Genomic DNA, 24,251 nt, shown 5'->3' on the forward strand with positions numbered 1-24,251 from the left:
TTATGACTTTCAGCAGGACCTTGACACTAGGAGTGGGGACTCCCAGTGGTGATTGACTAATTTCCCCAAATGCCCAGTTCCCGCAATACCACAAGTTAAGTAGGGCCTTCATTATGAATCTTATTTCTGAACAATGGTGAACATAGGCATTTAAGGGACATCTATGTGATGCAAAAGAAGAGATGTGGATAATTTAGTAGGTGGCACTGTCCCTGTACTGTTAGTGGAAAACATTTCAGACCTGATTTACCCTCAGGTGCAAATGACTGCACAAGGTGTGTGAGGCAACATAAAAGGCCATGATATCTCAGCATTTAAACCACTGCCTTTTGTTACAAAGCAAATCACCTACGTTTAGATGAATCACTATGTGAGCTACACTATTTCCCATGTACACCCCCTTCTCTGACATCCCCCTCATTGAATCTTTTAGTCTTCATGAATGGAAGCAATGAGAAGCAATACTGAAGCATTCTTGGTTAGAATCAAAAAGGTTATTTCAACTTTACTGATTAGTTTGCTGACTTCTGTATTATTCCTTTTGGATTTGACCTCTTATCATGGTGGTAGTTTAAAATAAAAAAAAAAAGAATATCAGACCAAGAAGCTGATTATCTACCTGGGCATTCAAATCTGAAGACCATTCTGGCACAGAGAAAAAAAGATAGCTTGCCCCTACATTTATAAGAATTACAAGTTTGTTGCCCATTTCCTTCTTAGACATAAAATACAAATTCTAATGAAAGCAGTTGAGAACACAGAATGAAAGCTTTTGATTTTTCCAGTTCTTGCTTTATAGAAATCCATTTTCATTCTGAAATGCTCGCTGTTGCTGTCTGGTTAATAGGGGACGTGAACATAACATTTTTTCCCAGGCAACAATCTCATGTTGCATCTCACCAACACACTTTTGGAATGTCAGCACCCTCCAGTGGTAATAGAACTGACTCACACCTTATGTTTGATTATTTCATATTTCCTTTTACACATCGTGAAATCTAATCCAGTGTTTTATGGGTTATGCTTTATTTGGTGCATTTTTTGGAAACTGATACAGCTAAATTAGTTATTAGTCTTTCAAAGAGTGTATTCAGGAGAGAGTAAACTTATGTTTATTCAGATACACTTGATCTCAGAAGATATACAGTTCTCCCAACATTTTTCCATAATCAGTACAGTTAATACTGGTAATTTGTACCCTGCACAACTATTCTAGTACCGGGTTATGAAACAATTTTACAAATACTCTTTTTTTCCTGGCACTGTCATAAACATAACTGGTTTATGTCTTCTGTGATTGCACCACTATACACAAAACCTACCTGCGAATTCTAGGTCATCATCAACTTGTATCAAAATGCACCCTGGACTTCCTGAGCACAAGCAACCTGCTCTGTGGGCATTCTAGACTAAAATGCTTCATTCCCTTCCATCTCTGCTTCCCCTTTCTGGAGTATCCATGGCAAATGTCTGTGGGATCAGATAGGAATAGGGACACAGATAGGGAACAGGGACACAGATAGGGAACAATCTTCGGATTGTGACTCCTTAATTTCTGTGCACATTGCCCACCAGCCATCTGGTGGACAATGAGCACAAGGATGTGGAGGAAATGATGTGAATCATGATTACAAAATATTTAGACATGGGAAGATTAGCTTTTTATCTGCAAATGCCAGTAAATGTCAAGTTCATCATACACACACAAACTCATAACTGAAATTTACAAAGGCAAAGTAAGAAAAATGCTGCATAGGATATTTAAGGATATTTGCTTTGTATATTTTGTTGTGATGTTGACAATCTGTGTTTTCTTAAAGCTTTAGGTGTTTTACTCTGTGTCTACTGTTATTAAATAATTATTGTCTGACACCCTCGGTGCTTGATCCATCCATAATTTTTTGTAACTGTTGAAAATTAAAACTTTGACATTAAAAAACTTAAAATAAATATTAATACTATCCATCAAAATTATAAATAAATATTGAATTCTGCCAAGCCTAATTATATTGATGCAGGTCTTTGATAGCTTTCATTTGTGCAATTAGACTTCAGAGAACATGTCCATTTTAAATACCTTGGACTTTTACAACAAATTATAGAACTAATGTATTTTCATTTTCCCCATGGATGATTTGTCCTTGTGGCCTTTCTCACTGGATTACACATTAAGAAGGTTTTTTAAAAATTTGTACTATGATTTTTTTTCCACAGATTTATTAATTAACCGGTTGGCACCCCATGCCTTCCAACTGCTCTGTCATTTTCTGAGGAGGAAGGGGGGGGTGTTTCCCCACTTCTTTCAGAGTAAGTGGTGACCAAAAATACTGAAGCAATGTGAAATGGAGGAATAGGAGAGAGCTGGACAAAGACACCAGTCCAATTAAAACAGTCTTCACTCATTGTGTTGTCATTGCTCTGTGGATGGGAATTCTATGTTTGAATAATTAAACAGTAGAAATATACTACCAACTACCTACCCAGGATGGCAATGGTGATTGTGAAATGCTGGGAGAGATCAAAGAGGCTACATTTGTAACTGCTGAAAACCCAGTTATAATTAGGGATGTAAAAGAGTAGTTGATTAGTCAACTACCTGATAAGCCTAGGCTTATCAGGTAGTCAAGTTGACTACTCGCATTACCCCCCTTGCTGCCTCTGATACAGAGGCAGCAAAACAAACCAGTGCTGGGGGGAGCCGGTTTAAAAGCTGTTTTCCCCCAGCACCATCTCTATGGTGTGGCTTGCCCCTCCCCCCAACACACACACACACACACACACACACACACACTTTGCTGCCTCTATCAGCAAGTGGTGGTCTGCTGTACCTGTCAAAAGCCAGGACTAAGCTAGCCTGGCTCAGTCTGGTTTGCGCTGGAACCTGGAGCTATCCTCCAGAGTTGCCTGCTCATCCAGCTCTTGCTACATTTAAGTTGCAGAGCCGCAATGGCGGTAGCTCATTCTGAGCACCCTCTGTTATCACAGAATCATAGAATCACAGAGCTGGAAGAGACCTCAGGAGATCATCAAGTCCACCCCTGTGCCCATATCAGGACCAATCCCAAATTAAATCAACCCAGCCAGGGCTTTGTCAAGCCGAGACTTAAAAACCTCTGGGGTGGAGATTCCACCACCTCCCTAGGTAACCCATTCCAGAGCTTCATCACCCTCCTAGTGAAATAGTTTTTCCTAATGTCCAACCTAGACCTCCAAATTGTATCAGCTACATGATTACCCAATTACCCACCTCTTAACATCCTTAGTTATAATGGTGTACTTCAGCTATCCTCATACTGACTCGCTGTGTCTAGATTGCATCCCTTTTCTGTAAAAGGGATGCAAATTAGACACATCGCAATTGCAAATGAAGCGGGGATTTAAATCCCCCTGCTTCATTTGCATAAACATGGCTGCCACTTTTTTCCGGCTTGGGGCTTATTTTAAGAGGAATAAGGGATCTTTTGGAAAAGGCTTTATTTTCCGAAAGATCCCTGTCTAGACTGGCGCTTTTTGCCGGCAAAGCCCGGAGCCGGAAAAAAGCGGCAGCCATGTTTATGCAAATGAAGCAGGGGATTTAAATCTCCGCTTCATTTGCAATTGCGATGTGTCTAATTTGTATCCCTTTTAAGAAAAAGGAATGCAGTCTAGACACAGCCACTAGGTATATGTCACCACAGGACAGAATGCAGCAATAACATTTCTACATACAATTAATGACTGCTTTTTAGTGCACCTAGTCCTGGAACCAACAAGGGGAGAGGCAAGTCTTGATTTATGTTTGAATGGCAAACAGAATCTGGTTCAACCAGTGAATATATATGAACTGCTTGGTTATAATGACTAGGTCTCGCCAAGCGGCAGCAAGCCCTGCTCACCAGCCGCGCTGTTCGGCATGCGCGAGTAGATTACACTAATTGTCGAATCCTGATAATGACCATAATGTAATTAAATGTAATGTCCTTGTGGGAGGAAATATAAGTGAAACCCACCACAGCACCATTTAAATTCTGATATAAGGAAGCTACTTAAGTGGTCACTAAAAGGAACAGTTACAAAAGTGAAATGCCTACAAACTGCATGAAAACTATTTAAAAACACCGAGGATAGAATTTCAAAGTAAATGCACCCCTCAAATAAAACAAAACAAAAACTGTGAGTTGATAATAAATGGCACCATGGCTAAACAGCAGAGTAAAGAGATAGATAGAGGCAAAAAAAGATATCCTTTAAGAATGGGGAATTAAATTCTACTTAGGATTATAGGGTGCATCAATATAGCAGGGCTTCACTCAAAATAAGTTACACAAATTGAGCTACGTCAATTACATAACTTATTTCAAAATTGGGAGTGTCTACACAGCACTTATTTCGAAATAGAGCACTCTTCCTCCAACGTCCCTTACTCCTTATACAACAAGGGTTACACGAGTTGGAGTTAGAAGTCCTTTAGCTTGACAGTATTTCAACATTATTTTGAAATAACTGCCTGCTGTGTAAACATGGACTAAGTAATTTCGAAATAACACTGGTTATTTCGAAATAAATGTTGCTGTGTAGATGTAGCCATAGAAAGGAAAATATATACTGACAAGTCAATATTAAAAGTATAATTAGGCAGCCCAAACTAAGTATTTGAAGAGCAACTAGCAAAAGACATTAAAATGAACAGCAATGTTTTTAAGTACATTGGAAACAGGAAACCTGGCAACCATCAGTGGGACTGTTGGACAATCAAGGTGGACAAATGTTGTGGAGAAACTTTCCATCAATTTTCACTGTGAAGGGTATGATAGATTCCCGCACCTAAGCCACTCTTTTTCAGATGGCAAATCTGAGGAACTGTCCCAAACTTAGTAGTCAAGAGGTTTTTTAACAAATTGACAAATTAAACAGAGTAATTATGTGGAGTAACTCAGAGATTTCAATACATTTTCAGCAGGCACTATTTAGTCATGTTTGGCTTCTCTCCTAGAGCAGGGATATTACAAAGAATCTTTTGCTCCCATTATTTTTAAGGTGACTCTTTGAACACCTCCATACCCATTCACACATTTTTTGCCAGACTTAACTTCAACAGTGGAGGCTGTTTAGCAGTGGTAAGCACCAAGCATTTGAGTGGCAGTCCACAGGATGTGTATTAGGGCACAGGGAATCCTGGTGTCCACAGCATTCCATGCAACCAGGATGACTGGACAACCATGGTATGTCTAAACTACATCCCTCTTTCGAAAGATGGATGTAAATTAGATGTTTCGAAATTGCAAATGAAGCCGGGATTTGAATTTCCCGTACTTCATTTGCATAATCACGTCACAGCGTTCTTTCCAAAAACACCTCTTTTGAAATAATCATGTGTAGACCACTGTTTCACTTTTGAAATACTGTTTTTCTAAAGAACGCCGTGACACGATTATCCAAATGAAGCGCGAGAAATTAAAATCCCAGCTTCATTTGCAATTTCAATACGTCTAATTTACATCCCTCTTTCGAAAGAGAGTTATAGTCTAGACATAGCCTGAGAGTATGGTAGGTGGCATGCAAAATATGGTAAGTGACTATTCCTAGCATGCAGGAATAGTCAACATGGATTCACCAAGGACAAGTCATCCCTCGGAGAGGCATAAGGCTCTTGTGCAAAAAGGGTTTTTTGAGTAAAAAGGAAACGTCCACACTGTTTGTTTTTGCGCAAAAACCCCTTGCGCAAAAATGACTCAAACAGATTACGCAAATAAAGCACAAAATGCTAATCAGAGCTTCATTTGTGTGCTCTCTGCCGGCAAAAACCGGGAGTGTAGACAAAGCATCACTGAAAAAACTTGAAAAACAACGAACAGTCTAGCAGCACCTTAAAGACTAACAAAATATGTAGATGGTATGTAGAAGGTCATGATACAATCTGCATGTTTTGTTAGTTTTTAAGGTGCTACTAGACTATGCATTGTTTTTCTAGTTTTATGAACATGGAGGGGCAGGGATAGGATATGGATATCACGAAGTCACAACTAGGAGAAAGGAGGCAGAGGGAAACAGATGGTGGTTCCAATTTTTTTGCATTTCTCTCTCACATACACAAGCTGGGGTTTTTTCTGCTCCTGAGGCAACGTAACTACTTGCTATTCTTTGCTCAGGACTTCTGGCCAAAGCAGAATTAAGTCTATAGTTTATGAGCTCTTCAGGGCACATAATATGTTTAGCTTTATAAAATGCAATGTAAATTTACACGGCTACATAAATTATTGTAGTAATAATAAAAATCCTTATTCTGCTGCAGTAATTTAATGAAAACATGACCTTCCACTTAATTTTTTTCTTTTTTGGCTTTTAGAAATTTTCAGCACTTATCTCCAGATTGTGAACATTGTTCTTCCAGCTAGCCCAGCTGATAGGCAAGAATTTTACACTATAAAAAACATATCAGGAAATAACATACATCTTTTTTCACTCTCTTTATTTATAGGTTAAAATGTAATGCCATACAGTTCTTAACAATTATTGACTAAAAAAACCCAAGGATTTCTTTTTGCATAAACCAGAAGCAAAACAGAAAGAGACTAATTAAAAAGCCATCTTGCTTCAAGTTTTGAAATCATTACATACAGTATTAATATACATATTTACATTACAAGTATATTATATAAATATAATATATATGTAATCTTGTAACCACAATAAATATCAAGAAGATTTGTAGGCACACAGCATAGAAAAAAAATGCAGAATCTGCACAATCCTTAAGTCTTGGAGTGACTCACTCTTACATCATTTTCACACTGAAAAAGCAAATATTTTACATAAAATATACAAGCAAGAGCTTAAGCAGTCCCCAGTGAAATGGGAATCATTTTTACATTCCCATCATAAGCCTCCTTCTTCATTTTCTAATACTATTTTTCTATACAACTATTACATAAGAAAATAGTTTGCAGGATTTTGTACTCAGCTAATAGCCTAAGTAATTATCAGTGCTAACAAAGTAAGTACAGCATATCTATACAATGTATATACAAATGTGTGCAGAAATATGGGTTTGGTGAACTACTTTGGAGCTCACTTCTAATACTGGGCAGTTAACTTGACAGCAAAATATGTATCAAAGGACTACTCATTCAGCAAAAAGGGGTTTTCAATTACATCAAATCAGTAATATGACATTAATTGAAAAATTGCAGCAAATGGAGGTAACACATGTACTTTAAAAATATCTTATCTGTCTTGACAGACATAGGCCATCACTGATTTTGTGTGTGGTATGCATTCCCTTAAATGCTCCAAATAGTTAAGTCCAAAGCAGACTACAAAGAGCTACAAAAGGATCTCACAATGGCAGATGAAATTCTATGTCAATAAATGCAAACCAATGCATATTGGAAAACAATCTCAGTCATGCATACACAATACTGGGATCTAAATTAGCTGTTAACCCAAGAAAGATCTTGGAATCACTGATGAAAGTTCTCTGAAAACATCAACTCAGTGTATGGTGTGGCAAGGTCCCCTCTTCCCCAAGCCACTACTGGGGTTTTGCAGCAAGTCTCAGTGGTAGGGATCCCAAGCCAGGGGCCCACAGGCTCCCTCCTTTGCTGCCTTTACCTAATGCTGGTCCAACTTGTTCTCTCCATTTCTTCCTCTCTGCCTCTCCACCACCTTCCTTTCATCCTCTCACTCTTCCCCCCAACCTCCAACTGCTGAGGCTTTTAAAGGCCCTCAGAGAGACAGCAGAGAAGTCAGCTGGCCCCCAATTTGCCTGAGCCAGCTCCCTCCCAGCTGCACCCAATTGTGCTGAAGTTCTCTGCTTTTTAACAGGAATTTTTCCCTTTTGGGCTGCCTTTTCCCCTCTCTGCAGCAGCTCCCTGGCCTGACCCTGTCACACATTCCCCCCCCCCCCCCCCCCCGCCCCTCTGCTCAACCCCATGGGATTGGGTTACTTGGGTCGGACAACAATGCACCCTTGACAACCCGTCTGCATTCCCATGCTGGGTTCCTGATCAGTGTTGCACAAGGAAGCGGAAGGGCTGCAGGGACAGGAACCATCGGGTAACCCTCGCATTTCTGTCCTTGTTTCAGTGCATCCACTGCAAAGGCGCATGATCGGTGACCAGGGTAAACTTCCGCCCAAGAAGGTAGTAGCGAAGGCTTTCCATGGCCCACTTTACTGCGAGACATTCTCTTTCTACCACGGCGTAGTTTCGTTCCCTCGGCAGAAGCTTCCTGCTGAGGTACAGGATTGGGTGCTCCTCTTCTCCCACCATTTGAGACAATACAGTTCCCAGTCCTACTTCGGAGGCATCTGTCTGCAAGATAAACTCCTTCTTAAAATTAGGGGCTATGAGAACTGGATTGCCGCAGAGGACATTCTTGAGATCTTTAAAAGCTTCTTCCATCTCCATGGTCCACTTTACAATGTCGGGACCACATGCTCTAGTCAGGTTGGTCAGAGGGCAGGCCCTGGAGGCAAAGTTGAGGATGAACCTGCGGTAATACCCAACCAACCCTAAGAATGCCCTGACCTGCTTTTTCCGGGTTGGTCGGGGCCAATTCTGTATTGCATCCACTTTGTTGAGCTGGGGCCTCACTACCCCCCTTCCCATGATATACCCGAGATATTTGGCCTCGGCCAGTCCAATCGTACACTTTGCGGGGTTCGCCGTAAGTCCCGCTCTTCTTAATGTCTCCAATACTGACTCTACTTTTTCAATGTGTGTGTCCCAGTTAGGACTGTGAACAACGTCGTCCAGATAGGCAGCGGCGTACTTGATATGGGGCCGCAACAGCTTGTCCATGAGCCTTTGAAACGTTGCAGGAGCCCCATGCAAACCAAAAGGGAGGACCATATATTGAAAGAGACCCTCCAGAGTCGAAAAGGCTGTCTTTTCTTTGGCCCCTGGTGCTGGGGGATCTGCCAGTAACCCTTGGTCAAATCGAGGGTGTATAGAAATCGGGCCTTGCCCAGTTGGTCAATGAGTTCATCCACCCTTGGCTTGGGATAGGCATCGAATTTGGATACTTCGTTTAACTTTCAAAAGTCATTGCAAAAGCGCCAGCTTCCATCTGGCTTGGGCACCATAACAATAGGGCTAGACCACTGGCTATGGGACTCTTCAATGACTCCGAGCTTCAGCATTTTCTCCACTTCAGCTTGGACCTCTTTTCGTTTTTCCTTGGGTATCCGGTATGGCTTAACGTGCACCTTTACCCCGGGGTCTGTGATGATGTCATGGTAAACCTCCATAGTTCTACCCGGTTCTGTCGAAAACACATCCTGATTCTGCTCAATCAAGTCGGCTGCTTCAGCCTGTTGGTCTGGGGTCAGTTCGGGAGATATTCCCACCTGCCTTGATGGATTTTACCCTTGGGGTGGTGGCCCCAGCACAACCAAGGCCACTTCTCTGTCTCGCCAGAGTTTCAGCAGGTTGACATGATATACCTGCTCAGGCTTTCGCCAGCCAGACTGGCGAACCTTATAGTTTACCTCTCCCACTGCTTCTATTATTTCATATGGCCCCTGCAATTGGGCTAGGAGCTTACTCTCCACCATCGGCACTAGCACCATCACCCGGTCTCCCACCTGGAACTTCCGGGCAGTTGCTCGCCGGTTGTAATAGACCTGTTGGGCTTCCTGTGCCTTTTCTAGGTGCTCCCACACTATGGGGGTGACTCTGGCTATCCTGTCCCTCACATGATAAACTACATTTCTCCCCAGGTTGGGCTGTTCCTCCCAGGCTTCCTTAGTAAGGTCTAGTATGCCCCATGGGTTACGCCCATACAAAAGTTCAAACGGGGAGAAACCAGTCGACGCTTGGGGAACCTCCCTTACCGCGAACATGAGGTAGGGTAGTAGCATATCCCAATCTTTGCCATCCCAGCTTACCACTTTCTTGAGCATACCTTTTAGGGTCCTGTTAAACCGTTCAACTAGACCATCGGTTTGAGGATGGTATACCGAGGTCCGCAGGGCCTGTATGTGGAGCAAGGTACACAAGTCTTTCATAAGCTTGGACACAAAGGGGGTCCCTTGGATTTCTTTAGGAATCCCTACCCTAGAAAAGATTTGAATTAGTTCCTTAGCGATGGTCTTGGATAGGGTGTTGCGTAGGGGCACTGCCTCTGGGTATCGAGTAGCATAGTCCACTACAACTAGTATGCTCTGATGGCCCCGGGCAGACTTCTCTAGTGGGCCAACTATGTCCATAGCGATCCATTCAAAGGGGATTTCAATTATTGGTAGGGGTACTAACGGGGCCCTCAGGTGTTGTCGGGGCCCATGTAGTTGGCACTCCGGGCAGGAAGCACAATACCTCTGGACTTCCACATAGAGCCCAGGCCAAAAGAACCTCCGAAGAATGAGGTCCAGGGTCTTATCCACCCCTAGATGTCCTCCAAATAGATGACTGTGTGCCAATTCCAGTACTGCCCTCTGGTGCTTCCTTAGTGTTCCACCTCTTGGCCCTGTAGATGAACTACCCTATATAGAAGATCCCCCTTGATTATATAGAAGGGCCCCGTGCCCTTGTTCCTCCCCTCCACTGGGACCCCATTAACTTCAACCACCTCCTTATGGATATTCTGATATATTGGATCATTGGCTTGATCCTGCCCAAAGGTCTCCCTTGGGGATTTCACCTGCTCAGGTTCCAGGGAACCTAGCCCCCTTTCCTCCCTTGATGAGCTGGGTCCTGTTTCAGGCTCATCCTGTCCCGGAGCTTCTGCTCTAGTAGTTGGGTAGGCCTCCCCTTCTACCCATGTCTGTTTCCGACCTTGGGTCCCCAATTTCTTTGCGGCCCTCCTCTCCCGTCGGGTTTTCCAGGGCTCCCCAGGCACCGAGAACAGGTCCTGGGAGAACTCATGGAAGGCTGGGAGAGAGCTATCCTCCTCCTCCCAGTCCCGTGGTAGCAGGTCACTAAACCTGGGGAAGTCTCGCCCAATGACCCAAGGAAGGGGAGCCTTGGGACCACCCCCACAGTTACCTCTGTAACCCGCCCTTGTACTTCTATTTCCACAGGGATGGTGGGGTAATAACTAGTATCCCCATGTACACAAGATACCCCAGTGTACTTGGCTCGAGTCAGCTGATCTTGTCCCACTAGCTTCCCTGAGACCAATGTAACTGCACTCCCGGAATCTACTAAGGCAGTGGTTTCTACCCCATTCATTTTCACGGGCTGGGTATACTGATGGGGGCCCACTGCAACCCCTACGAGGTTAACTAGAACACTTTGTAGGTTCCCCAGGTCACATTGCATAGGTTCGTCTATGTTAGGGTACTGAACCGCAATATGCCCTATCTCCCCACAGGCATAACACCTATACCCTGGGCGGGATAGCCCCTTTCGTTTTGGGCTGTTGGGTCTTCATCCCTGGCCCTCTCCTGTCCAGACCCCAAGGTCTTTTGCCCGTCCCGGCCGCTCTTCCGCCTCTTTTCTTCCTGTCTGGACTCGGTCGGAAATTTCTGGGGCACGGGTCCTTGGGAGGAAGGTGGACCTTCTGCTCTGCTGCACCTCGACTCTGGGGCTGCGGGAAAGTCCCTTAGCTGTCAATTGCCTCTCAACGAGAGCCACCAGCTCATCAAATGTCGTGGGGTCATTCTGGCCCACCCATTCCCGAAGGTCTGGGGGTAAACCCCTCATGTACTGATCAAGAACGATCACCTCGATAATCTTGTCGGGGCTGTGGATGTCGGGCCGCAGCCACTTCCGGGCCAGATGGACCAGATCAAACAACTGAGTTCTGGGGCCCTGGTCATCTCGATATCGCCAGTTGTGAAATCTCTGGGCTCTCACTGCGACCATGACCCCAGCCCGTGCCAGGATCTCATCTTTCAGCTGGGGGGTAGTCGGATGCAGCTTCCTCTGCCATGCAAGGTATGCCTTCTGGGCTTCCCCGCTCAGAAAAGGGGCTAAAATGCTGGCCCACTGAGCTTGAGGCCAGGCCTCCCGCAAAGCTGTCCTTTTGAAGGCCAAGAGATAGGCCTCAACCTCATCGTCTTTTGCCATTTTCTGTAAGTAGAAATTGGCCCACAAGGATCGAGCCCCATCTTGATCACGTACCTGGACTGTCAGGGCTTTCAGCTGGGTCACCACCTCCTGCAGGGTGGCCCTGTCCTGGGCTACTTGGCTCATCAACAACTGGTTGGTTTCTTGTTGGATCCGCACCGACTCCTGCTGGGCAGCTGCTTGCACCCAAGTAGACTCTTGTTGAGCCGCCGTGGCCTGCACCAGTGCTTTTACCAGGTCCTCCATGGGTACTTTGCTTTGCGAGGGGCCAACTTAGCTAGATTTGGGTTGCTGTGAGGCTTCACAGCCGCGATCCCACTCCTGGCACCACGTGTGGCAAGGTCCCCTGTTCCCCAAGCCTCTACTGGGGATTTGCAGCAGGTCTCAGTGGTAGGGAGCCCAAGCCAGGGGCCCACAGGTTCCCTCCTTTGCTGCCTTTACCTAATGCTGGTCCAACTTGTTCTCTCCGTTTCTTCCTCTCTGCCTCTCCACCACCTTCCTTTCGTCCTCTCACTCTTCCCCCCAGCCTCCAACTGCTGAGGCTTTTAAAGGCCCTCAGAGAGACAGCAGAGAAGTCAGCTGGCCCCAATTTGCCTGAGCCAGCTCCCTCTCAGCTTCACCTAATTGTGCTGCAGTTCTCTGCTTTTCTAACAGGAGTTTTTCCCTTTTGGGCTGCCTTTTCCCCTCGCTGCAGCAGCTCCCTGGCCTGACCCTGTCACAATGGCAGCAGTGAAAAAAGCTAACAATGTCAGGAATCATTAAGAAAGGGATAGAGAATAAGGTAGCATGTATCATATGGCCTGTATATAAATCCATAGTACAACCATATCTTTAATACTGCATGCCCCATCTAAAAAAAAAGATATATTGGAATTGGAAAAAGTTCAGAGGGGAAACACAAGTTATTAAGAGCATAGAACAGTTTTCATATGGGGAGATACTAATAAGACAGACTTTCATTTTGGGAAAAGGGGGGATATGAAATCATGACTGGTTTGGAGAAAGCAAATAAGGAAATATTATTTACTCTTTCTAATAGCAAAAGATCTAGAGGTCACCAAAAGAAATTAATAGGCAGCATGTTTAAAAGAAAAAATATATTTCTTTGCACAACACACAGTCAACGTAAGTATTTACTAGAGGATGTTGTGAAGGCCAAGAATTTAACAAAGAACTAGATAAATTCATGGAGGGTAGATCCATCCATGGCTATTATCCAGGATAGGCAAGGATGGTGTCCCTGCCATGTTTGCCAGAAGCTAGGGGTAGGTGACAGGGAATGGATGGCTTTATGATTGACTGCTCTGTCCATTCCCTCTTGGAACCTGACATTGGCTACTGTCGGAGGACAGGATACTGGGCCAGATGGACCTTTGGTCTAACCCTGTGTGGACATTCTTATGTTCTAATGCAATATAAAACCAGAAAATAAATCCAATGGAAATTGTCGTGCTGTATGTACCATCATGATATTTTAAAGAATACAGCTAGTGGAGACCTGAGATTGCATTCTATAAAGTGAAGCAAACCACTTCTCTTAGAGAGCCAATGTTCAGTGATACAGTATAAACAAAAAAAAGAAATTATGTTGTTCTCTAGCTACAAATCAGACTCTGGCATATCTGGCATATCTGCCATTAGATAGCCAATACCATAGCGTCCATTGGGAGCAGTATCCAGAGCAGGGGATCCAGTCTGTTTCCGGTATATATTTTTACCAAAATTTGGAGATGGAACCTCACTTGGAATCTTCCCATGAATCAGACTTGCATCATCTCCCTCTAGATTAACAGGCTCTTTTATTATCCGTCCTCTTTTGTAGGATACAGCTGCCAAGCTACCAGAGCTATCATCAATAAGGTTGCAGCGGCGGATTATGAAGACTATAGGGACAGGAAGTATGGCCAATATCATCAGAGATATACAGACAGTCATTCCCCATGCTGGATAGCTCAGGAACTCCTCAGTAGCCTATATGGGCCAAGAGAAACACAGTTAATACATTGTTATGTAGTAAGAGACAAAGCTTGTAAACCTAACCCAAATAAAACTCCTGTTGAGATCACTCATTAACTTCTCCCAAATTATGATTCGCAGTTAATGCCAGATTTGGTGCTGATACATGAGATGACAATAGCACTAAGAGTAGTGCTAATGGTGCATAAAAACTAGAAAACTGAATAGTACCAAATCTTCTCTGAAAAACAATATTGAGAGATTTCCAAGAAACCAACCTCTTTTTATCACTAAACTGGACAATCATAGAGTGTTCTATAAAGTAGCTGTTCATCAATCTGCTGTACCAACGTCCAAGGGAAGTGACCATAAAATGCCTAATCTGGATATTTGGTTCTATGACAGATGATAAACCAAGTGCTAAAACAACTGAGTCTTGCTCTGTGCTGCCATGCTGTATTCTGCTTTAATTCAAACAAACAAATAAACAAACAAACAAACACCTTTATACCTCACCCTCCACCCTCTTTCTCCATCAGACAACCCAACAAATCAGCACTGACACAAAGGATAAAAGGGAGGTATCAGCCAATGACTGCTTTAAAAAAAATGAAAGAACTGCTATATTAAAGATAGTATTTTATAGTAATATTACTAGAAACAAAAGAGCCATGTTCACATTTGTAATGAAATGTATGAATTACAAAGTGTCCTCTTGTGAGCCAGCAAAAGTACTTTAAACATGTTACATTTTTCTGGCAATAGTATATATTATTACATACCTTTTCTTCAATCCAAGCGTTGTAACCAGGAGGACTTAATCCCATTTGGACAATACTAGCGATCAGCAAAAATAACAATACTACAGGGGAAACATACTTCCACATGTAGTAATAATATCGGTTTGGAGAAAAACCAAGCATATCCTTTAGGTCCTCCATAAATCTGCAGGGAAATGGACATTATTAATTCAGAAACTGAGGTTTCAATGTCTGCAGTTGAGACATGTCAGATAATTTGCAACAATCTGCACACTAACAAAGGGGGTAGACATAGAAATGTCTGAACTTAGACCAATTGTACAGATTTACAAATAATACCTTTATTAATAGTGGATTGTACCAACTCAGATCAAGTTCACTCAGGGTACATCTACACAACAACATTATTTCGAAATAACTTAGTCCGCATCTATACAGCAGGGAGTTATTCTGAAATGATGTCTAAATACTGTCAAGCTGGAGGACTTCTTACTCCGACTTATTGTATGAGGAGTAAGAGAAGTTGGGGAAAGAGTGCTCTATTTTGAAATAAATGCTGTGTAGACGCTCCCAATTTTGAAATAAGCTACACAATTGACATAGCTCAATTTGCGTAACTTATTTCGAGTTAAGCCCTGCTGTGTAGATGCACCCATACACTGCTAGAAAACTTAGATTTGAATTGTGATGAGGTCTTCCTAGTCCCTAAATCAGGGTGGGGAACCTCTGGCACACCAACCACACACAATTTGTCAGGGTTAGCCTCTGGCAGGCCCCAAGAGATTTGTTTAGGTACAGCCACTCATAGCTCCCAGTGGCCATAGTTCACCATTCCTGGCCAATGGGAGCTGTGGGAAGCAGAGGCCTGGCCCTCACCACTTTCCATAACTCCCATTGACTAGGAACTGCAAACAGCTGCCACTAGAAGCTGTGGGGCACCATGACTGCAGATGCTCAGATAAACAAACCATCTGGCAGCAGCTAACCCTGACAATCTGTGTGCAGCCTGCGGGCTGGAGGTTCTAACCACTTCCCTAAATGGTGTTAGGCCAATGTTTAGTTTCTGGGCTGTTACAAATATAGATTAGATGACCATAAGATAAGAAATATTTTTTGAATGTTGATGAAGCATTCTGAAAATCCATAGTGTTCAGTTCAGAAAGATTTAACACTGGTGTGCAGATACAATGCATTGGAAAAAACACACAGTTATAAGTTTTCCCAACCCATTCCTTCAGCTGTCTATTAGTTCAAAGAACCTAACTCAAACCAGTATACATGAAAAAAGAAATATTACTCTCCACCTAACTCAAAAGCTACTGCCATGTTTTATATTGCACTGTGTTATCTATTTAGGCATGTGTCATTGTTTTTGAATTCACAAACAAGAAGGACAAAAGGACAAAATAGCTTTTACAAACCAGTTGTAAATGTAAGTGTGCTATATATTAGAATAAATTACATTATGAACAAGCAACCATTTTGCACCATATCAATTGTTGAATGACTATGTGAGGTCTTGACTCAGCCTCTATGTCTTGGAATTGCAACATATGTTTAGAACAAAGCCTAGTGTTCTAGGGCTGACTGAAGAAAGAGTACACCTGCTCCAGTGCCAGCAGAAAATGGGAATGTTAACTTAGAACTGGTTTGCTTTCTTTTAGATTTTGTCATCAAATTCTAATAGCATCTTAACTCTTTTGCTGTTTCATTTCCCTTTTTGAAAATTACTGAAACAAAATGTTTCCACTATAATTTACATTATGAAATGTCCCGTGCAAAGTTATTATGACATAAAAGCTCATCTAATTCCTGGAAACATACCACTGAGAACATATTTTATTGTGGGCAAAGGACAGAGATAGGCACATAGTTAAAACCAATGAAAATAACTGATTTTGCAAATGGCTTTGGCCTTTGATATATAGCTCCCTCTTCTCTACCACAGCAAACGTAGGTAACTTGTTTCCACTTTTAAGATTTTTTGTGACCTAACCCCGCTATACTTATCATTTCTCATATATCATTAAGATGTCATCTCCTGTCACCCACTTGTTACATTTTCAAACAGTTCTTTACTTTCTCCTATGCTTCCCATCCTGTTTGTCAAGGGCCCTCCATAAACATCCACAAGATCATCTCCCTCAAACTCTCCTTGGTTGTGATGCTCACAAAAAAACATAAGGATTAGGTGGTGTGTTGAGGCCATTGCCTATTAAGCTGATCAATATTGTCTCAAGTTGCCTTGTGTTCCCCTGTCTGTCTGTATCCTCTTGTTGATTCTTTTCTTACGTCTGGAGTTTCGAACTCCCAGCCCGTGGGCCAGTCCCAGCTGGAGCATTTGTGCAATCCAGCCTGGAACTTCTGCCTGTCTATAACTGGACCTCCCAAACCCCACCCTTTCCTGTCATTGCCCTACCCTCTACCCCCCCCATGTCACCCCCTTCTCCAAGCACAAAGCTTTGGGGATCACTGGGGGGGGCTAATTCTGCACAGAGGCTGTACCCCCCTTGGTTACTCATTAAGGCAGGAACCACAGGAGAAGTGGAGTGCACAGGGTGAATACATTCACTCTACTGCACTCTATTTCCCCTGCCTTGAGTAAACCTGATCAGTGACCTGATCAGTGACACCGCGTGGTTCCAGGCACCCCTGGTGGCCCTCACAGCTGAGTGCTAAAGGAACAGTTGTGGGGGAGGGTGGCGATGGCAGGAATGGCTGGAGCTTGGAGTCTGAGGCCGGAATGTGCAGTCACTTCAGCTGGCACTGGCCCACAGGCTGGGAGTTTGAGACCCCTGACTTGGATTATCAGTGCTATGGGGCAGGCATAGACTTTTTGTTCTTTTAATCCAGCACCTAGCACAATGTGATCCTTACTTCTGACTGAGGCTCCTATATCGAATAAAAAACAGACCAGATAAATATTGTCAGTGGCAGTTTGAGTGCTCCTGACTCAAGCGATCTCTGTAAATAATTCTGGGTTCCTTATTAAAGTTAGTGTGGAGAAATATATCCCATCAGTGATGTACAGAGTTTAGCAATGAGTTCAAAGATCAAGTCTGAATGCTGGACTACAGTACCTGCCGTGACTCACAAGCACTTTCAGCTGAACCATCAGGATACCACATAGAACAACTGACAAAGTCATACCTAGGACCAGGAGTGGGCAACAAGTGGCCCTCAGGCCATATGCGGTTTGCCATATGTCTCCTGTCATATTGCCAGAGCTGAAATATGCTCAGATAAGCTCAAGCAGCACTGTCCTTTAATTAAAGGGAAGGGAGCCGGAGGAAGTCCATTCTCCATAAGGGATCCTCAGTGCTGGAATCCTGGATTCCTTGGTCTGAAGTTAGTCAGCTGACACTGAGAGCACTCTGCAAGCCATATGTGTTAGCTGGGAGTGTTGCAGATTAAAGGCTTTGATGGAACAGGGATTTTGTTGGAAAGGTTGTTGGTTGTTCTGGGAATAGTTGCTGATTGATTATTTTGTTCTTGTAATTTGCCAGAAGCACCCTTTCAAAGCTTGAGAAAACTGAATCTGAGGGACAGAATCTTGCACTGTAACAAAAAATCAATACATTGAACTTCCACAGCCCCTAGCCTATATGTATGTTCTTTCAGGGGCATCCATTCCCATGTGGTTTTGGCTAGTGAATATACATAGTTGCAGTTAGATAAAAACCCACCTACATCTGCTTGGAAGGTACCATCTTGAGCCACTGCTCTGAACTGCATAGGGAGTAGCAGACTTTCTGGCCTGTCCACCTCCATTCACAGCAGATCTACTAATTCGGGGGGGTTGTGAATGAGCACATGGAGGGAACATGATCGAGCCCTAAGACAACTTCTCAAGTGCAACCTAAACTTGATTCTTTGGAACCTTTGTTCTTCCTCGTCTTTGCAATTTAAAGAAATACTGCACTGTATTTTCATCTCTGTACATTTTCAACTATAGAATTATGTCTGTACCAAAAATGGGAATTTGTCCTTATTGAGCAAGTAGATCAAGCAATATTTATACAGTCTTGGAATAACTTCTGAAAACCATAAAACAAAGCTGCTTATCATAGTCTAGTGCTGGGGACTGGCTGATGATTAAGAATCAAGAGATAAGAACTCAAAGGAAACATTCAATTTATGCCACTGCTTATTCACAGAGCACAGAGATCAAATGATGAACATATTTCAGTATCTCACTACAATGGATTGGTTTGAATTGTTCTATCTGATTTGGATTACAAATTCCTTGTGACTGGGACCATTTCATCCTTTATATTTGTACAAGATCAAGCACATTGATCTCAATACACAATGATAACTTTTGTCAGGTGATCTAGTAAACAGCTGAAAAAAATACAAATTAATCATCTTTCCTCCTAAATCCTGCCTTTCCCTTCACTGACAACTCTACCATCAAGCTTGCAGACTTAGTGTAAGTTTTGATCCCCTTGCCATCTTTTTCTGACTCTTCACTGATGCTAACAAATTCTACCACATGTTTCTCTGCATTTCTCCCTTCCTTCCTTCTTTTCCTTCCCCACCATCTAAATCATTCAAAGATTCGAAGGACAGAAGGGAACGTGCTGATCATCTGCTCTGACCTCTTGTATCACACAGATCATAGAACTTCCCCACAATAAGGCTGTGTCTAGATTGCACCCCTTTTCCGTAAAAGGGATGCAAATTAGACACAGCACAATTGCAAATGAAGCGGGGATTTCAATCTTCTCCGCTTCATTTGCATAAACATTGCTGTCGCTTTTTTCCAGCTCGGGGCTTTGCCGGCAAAAAGTGCCAGTCTAGACGGGGATCTTTCGGAAAATAAAGCCTTTTCCGAAAGATCCCTTATTCCTGATTTTAAGAGGAATTCCTTGCATCCATAAGTATAAGGCACTATACTGTTTTCCAATACTTTCATCATTCTCATGGCTATTATCAGAACCTTCTCCAGTTTATCAACCTCCTTCTTGAACTGTGGACACCAGAACTGGACACAGTCTTCCAGCAGCACTTGCACCAGTGCCAAATTCAGAGATAAAAATAATCCCTATACTTCTACTTGATATTCCCCGATTTATGCATCCAAGGGCTACATTAACCCTTTTACCATAGCACAGTGACAGCTTATCTACCACAAACCCCAAATCTTTTTCTATCTCTCAGGATAAAGACCCCCATCCTGTAAATAGGGCCTATATCTTATGTTCCTAGATATATCCCTTTACATTTACCTGTGTTGTAATGCATGGCACTTGCTTGAGACCTGCTTACCAAATGATCCAGATCACTCTGTATGACAGTGACCTCTTCATCACTTACACTGCCCCAATTTTGGTGTCATCTGCAAACTTTATCAGTGATGACTTTAAGTTTTTTTCCCAGGGCCTGATTATTTCTCATCTCAGCTACCACAATCTATCCTTGCCAACTATTCTGAGTATGTTCAGCTCCTCTTGAAATCCTTCCACTAGCTTCCCCCTGCTGTCTAGATCACATTTATACTTCTCTTCCTTTATTTAAAGACCTTTCTCATCCTTCCCATCTTTATGACCTTATCTCTTTTCATTGACTTACTCCCTTCTGTTGCACTAGGCTAATAAACTCTTGGTGTCCCTTTACTATTCATGCTTGCAGGCCTTCTTCCATGCTGCCTCCATAGATTTAGAACCCCCCTCCTATCCTGATCCAATATATTCTCCAAATCCACCCTTAAAAATGCATGTCACTCAGGAGTGCTACAAACACAGGCTCATCCACCCTGGTACACATAACCTACCAAAAATAATGTGCTACATACAAGAAAAAAAAATCCCAAATTGAAGACTTAATTTCACCCTTCTATCCCTTCTTTGTTTTTGTATGCTGTCTAGATCATTTGTAAGATCTTTGGGGAAGGGATCTGTCTTTATATCATCAAGTGAGCTGTTGATCCTATACAACTAACACAATAACAAGGATTACAATGAATAGCATCAACATATTAACAATCACATGAAAAAGCAACACCATCATTTTCTGAACTTACTTGTCTATCCCATAAATTCGAGAAATGGCAACATTCTCCAAAATGACCACAATAAGTAGAGGCAGAGTAGCAGAGTAATCATCAAACATTGTGACAAAATAATTTCCAGAGCGCTGCACAAAGATCAGGCCAATTAAAAATGCTACCAGGCAGCAGATGACTGGAACAAAGGACAGAAATGAGAATTGTAACCACAATCATGCATCAGAGAAAAGGAGGAAGAAAGAAAGAGTTATGAAGTATCAAATAATAATTACTCTTTTGCTTTATTTTAGATTGACACTAGTTTTCTCTTTTTCCCTTCCTACCATTGCACTTGCCCAGTAAAGCCACAAAGCAATTTTACCCATTCCCTAGCCAGCAGACAATAGTTAAAATTAAAAGTGATTACTAGATTGTAAGGCAGCCCTGATTCACCTATGTAAATTCTTTGCTGAATCAAGAACTATTCATCATTAGACACTTAAAGTGAATGGAAGGGAAGAATCCAGGAAAACATTACACTTAACAATATCCTGCAAATTGGTCCTTAGTTCTCTCCCTCTTTCCATCAACTAAAGTTAACTGTGTCACAATTTTTTACTAGAATTTTCAAAACAAATAGCTATATGGGTTTAGTAGGTAGAGTCATTCACTGCCACTGCTATCTACATTTACTTTCTTTCAGGCTAGACTACAGGGGGCTCGTCTACACTGGCCCCTTTTCCGGAAGGGGCATGTAAATTTCACCTATCGTAGTAGGGAAATCCGCGGGGGATTTAAATATCCCCCGCGGCATTTAAATAAAAATGTCCGCCGCTTTTTTCCGGCTTTTAAAAAAGCCGGAAAAGAGCGTCTACACTGGCCCCGATCCTCCGGAAAAAGCGCCCTTTTCCGGAGGCTCTTATTCCTACTTCGAAGCCGGAAAAAAGCGGCGGACATTTTTATTTAAATGACGCGGGGGATATTTAAATCCCCCGCGGATTTCCCTACTACGATAGGTGAAATTTACATGCCCCTTCCGGAAAAGGGGCCAGTGTAGACGTAGCCCAGGGGTTTTCTGGGATACTAGAGGTATCTCAGAAAAGCTCTGCCACATCCAGGGAACAAGTCTACTCTTCCACTTTTTTTTCTGCCCCGTATAGACAGGCCACATTTTGGAAAATCCTTCTTCTGACAAAACTATTAGAAAAAGATACACAAATTGTGGAGTGCAATTTGCGTACCTTTTTCCAACAAAGCACTGTATTCTAGATGTAGCCTCAGAGTAACAGCATTAAAACCTCTTCTTCTTCTAAAGGCCAGCTGGAAATCTCTATCCGAAAGTCACTGAAATTCAATAAGGAAAATCAATGGGATTTCTGCCATTGGGTTTAATAGCAGCATGACTTGGCCCCATAATTATAATAAATTGAGATAAATTCTGGAAGAATTTGAAGTTGGTTTTATTCCAAACAGAGAAGACTTGTAGGATTGGCCACAAAATGTAATATAATCTGTAAGAAACACTGGCTATTCTCTAGCTAACATATGTATTGACTTAAGTACAGTAAGGGAAGAGAACAATAATTTTGTAAATATGATCATATAAAATATACTCTTTTTATCATGTAGCCACTGTTGTTTGCTTTATTAATGTCCTTTGGGGGGAAAATTGAATTAAAGCATTTCAGAAGAAACCTCTATTAAATTAAAAATTCAGGACACTCAGAGCCCAAAACAAACTGACAAAAGCAAGGAAAGTTGGAACCTTCAGAAGTGCTCAGCCTAACTGTTCCCACTAACGTCAATAGGAATTATACTAGAGATTTTGGTAAAACACATTTAGACCCATACTGTGTGATTTTGAAAATTTCACCCTCAGATTTTAGATTATTTCTGAACTGTTAATGTTCCTCATTGTGCCTCAATATTGTATATAGCCAAAGTATACAAAAATCTATATAAAAGACACAGCTAAGAGCTCTAATGTAGCTCAACACATACATCCCATGCCCAAAGCACTTAAGCATGTTATTGTCTCAATGAAGGCAATGGACATTTTGAAAATACTTGTGTATTTTGCTGAATTGGGCTCATAATGTTATAAGTTACAAATGCAGGAACGCTTTAATCAAAATTGAAGATTTGTGGGAATCCATGACTCCTTAGCCAAAAATTCTCCTGCTGTTTTTTATGTTGTGCAACTCCCAACTGGCACTGCATGGCACTCAATCGTGAGTACAATTTGGAGACTGGAGATGAATTCTGAAAACATTACACTAAATTGTAATACTGTGACTCCAACTGATTTAAATGGAATCATGCAGTAAAATCAACGCACAACACTCAGAAGCAATGTTAGATGTTAAAGTGCCATGGAACTTTATTTCATTTTTTATTATTTAAATTCCTAAAGCATAACCAAAGTTTATTGCAAAGTGATAAAACTGTATTGCCTGTTTACAAGGCATTCATATACACTCAGAACAAGCAGATAGTTTTCAAATTATAGTAATGTTACATGAGTTCTTTTATAGTTTTAAAAAAGCAAAGGAATTTGAGGGCTGTTTTTCAGAAGTGGTAAGCATTTCTACTCAAGGGCTCAGTACTCAAGAATATAATGAAATTAGTATTTTTTATTATAAGGCCCTGATCCAGCAAATAACTGAAGCACATATTTGTTAACTAACTCCTCCATAACCACATTTTTAAAGGTATTCAGGCACCTAAGATTAGACAGATGCTTAGTGGGATTTTCAAAATTGCATCGGACCCCATTGGAGCCTAGTGTATTGCTGGCCAGGCCTAACTTTCAGCAAAAATATATTCTTTTATGAACGGTGGGTACAGAGATGCTATCTTCCTTGTAAATATTTGACACAGTCCATTTCTAGTAGTAGGCTACCAGATTGAATAGGCAATATGTCTGGTCCTCTGTGACAGTTCTTTGAACTTTCTGAACTTCAGATTTCATCTCACTGTTAATTTCTTTACCTCTTTTTTCCCTCTATCCAAAGAAAAGATTAGTAAAAGGTGATTAAAAATGCACCATTAATCTCCACAAGCCACAATTAAGACTACATGTGAAACTTTAATTCCTCCTTACGCATTTAGCATCTTATATTTATTTTTTCATTCCTTTTTATTTACATCATTGTCATACATGCCTAGGCTTGAACAATGAACATTTTGGCAGACTTAAGTATGACTGACTCTAATGGGGTCCACAATAAAAACTGTTATACAACTTGAATTATAATGATTGCTACCACTTCCACTATCTGGACATTAGGACTTTAACAACTTCTTAACTCTTAGGGTAGGTAAGCATGGGAATAAATTGCCTAGGAAGGTTGTGGAATCTCCATCATTGGAGATTTTTAAGAGCAGGTTAGATAAACATCTCTCAGGGATGATTTAGATGATGTTGGTCCTGCCATGTAGTTGATGACCTCTTGAGGTTCCTACCAGATCTATAATTCTATGAAAAGACATATGTCTATGGCGGGGAGGTAGAGAATACAAACTGGACTGAAGTTAAATAACACTATGCTATAT

The 24,251-nt window shown here is 42.0% G+C and overlaps 1 protein-coding gene across 3 annotated transcripts in view; it reads right to left on the bottom strand.

Annotated features, from left to right (window-relative positions):
• Positions 1-5,954: 5,954 nt before the first annotated feature.
• SLC6A15 (solute carrier family 6 member 15) overlaps positions 5,955-24,251 on the bottom strand; it is a 58,191-nt gene continuing 39,894 nt past the window's right edge. For all 3 annotated transcript variants that reach the window (XM_006114016.4, XM_006114017.4, XM_006114018.4), the window contains 3 exons: positions 20,733-20,892; positions 14,729-14,891; positions 5,955-13,961 (listed from right to left, as the gene is read on the bottom strand). In XM_006114016.4, coding sequence (XP_006114078.1) covers positions 13,590-13,961; positions 14,729-14,891; positions 20,733-20,892 — 695 coding nt within the window. In that variant the 3' untranslated portion in view covers positions 5,955-13,589. The remainder of the gene's footprint in view (positions 13,962-14,728; positions 14,892-20,732; positions 20,893-24,251) is intronic.

The sequence above is a fragment of the Pelodiscus sinensis genome, chromosome 1, assembly GCF_049634645.1.
Source record: "Pelodiscus sinensis isolate JC-2024 chromosome 1, ASM4963464v1, whole genome shotgun sequence".
Taxonomy (NCBI): Eukaryota; Metazoa; Chordata; order Testudines; family Trionychidae; genus Pelodiscus; species Pelodiscus sinensis.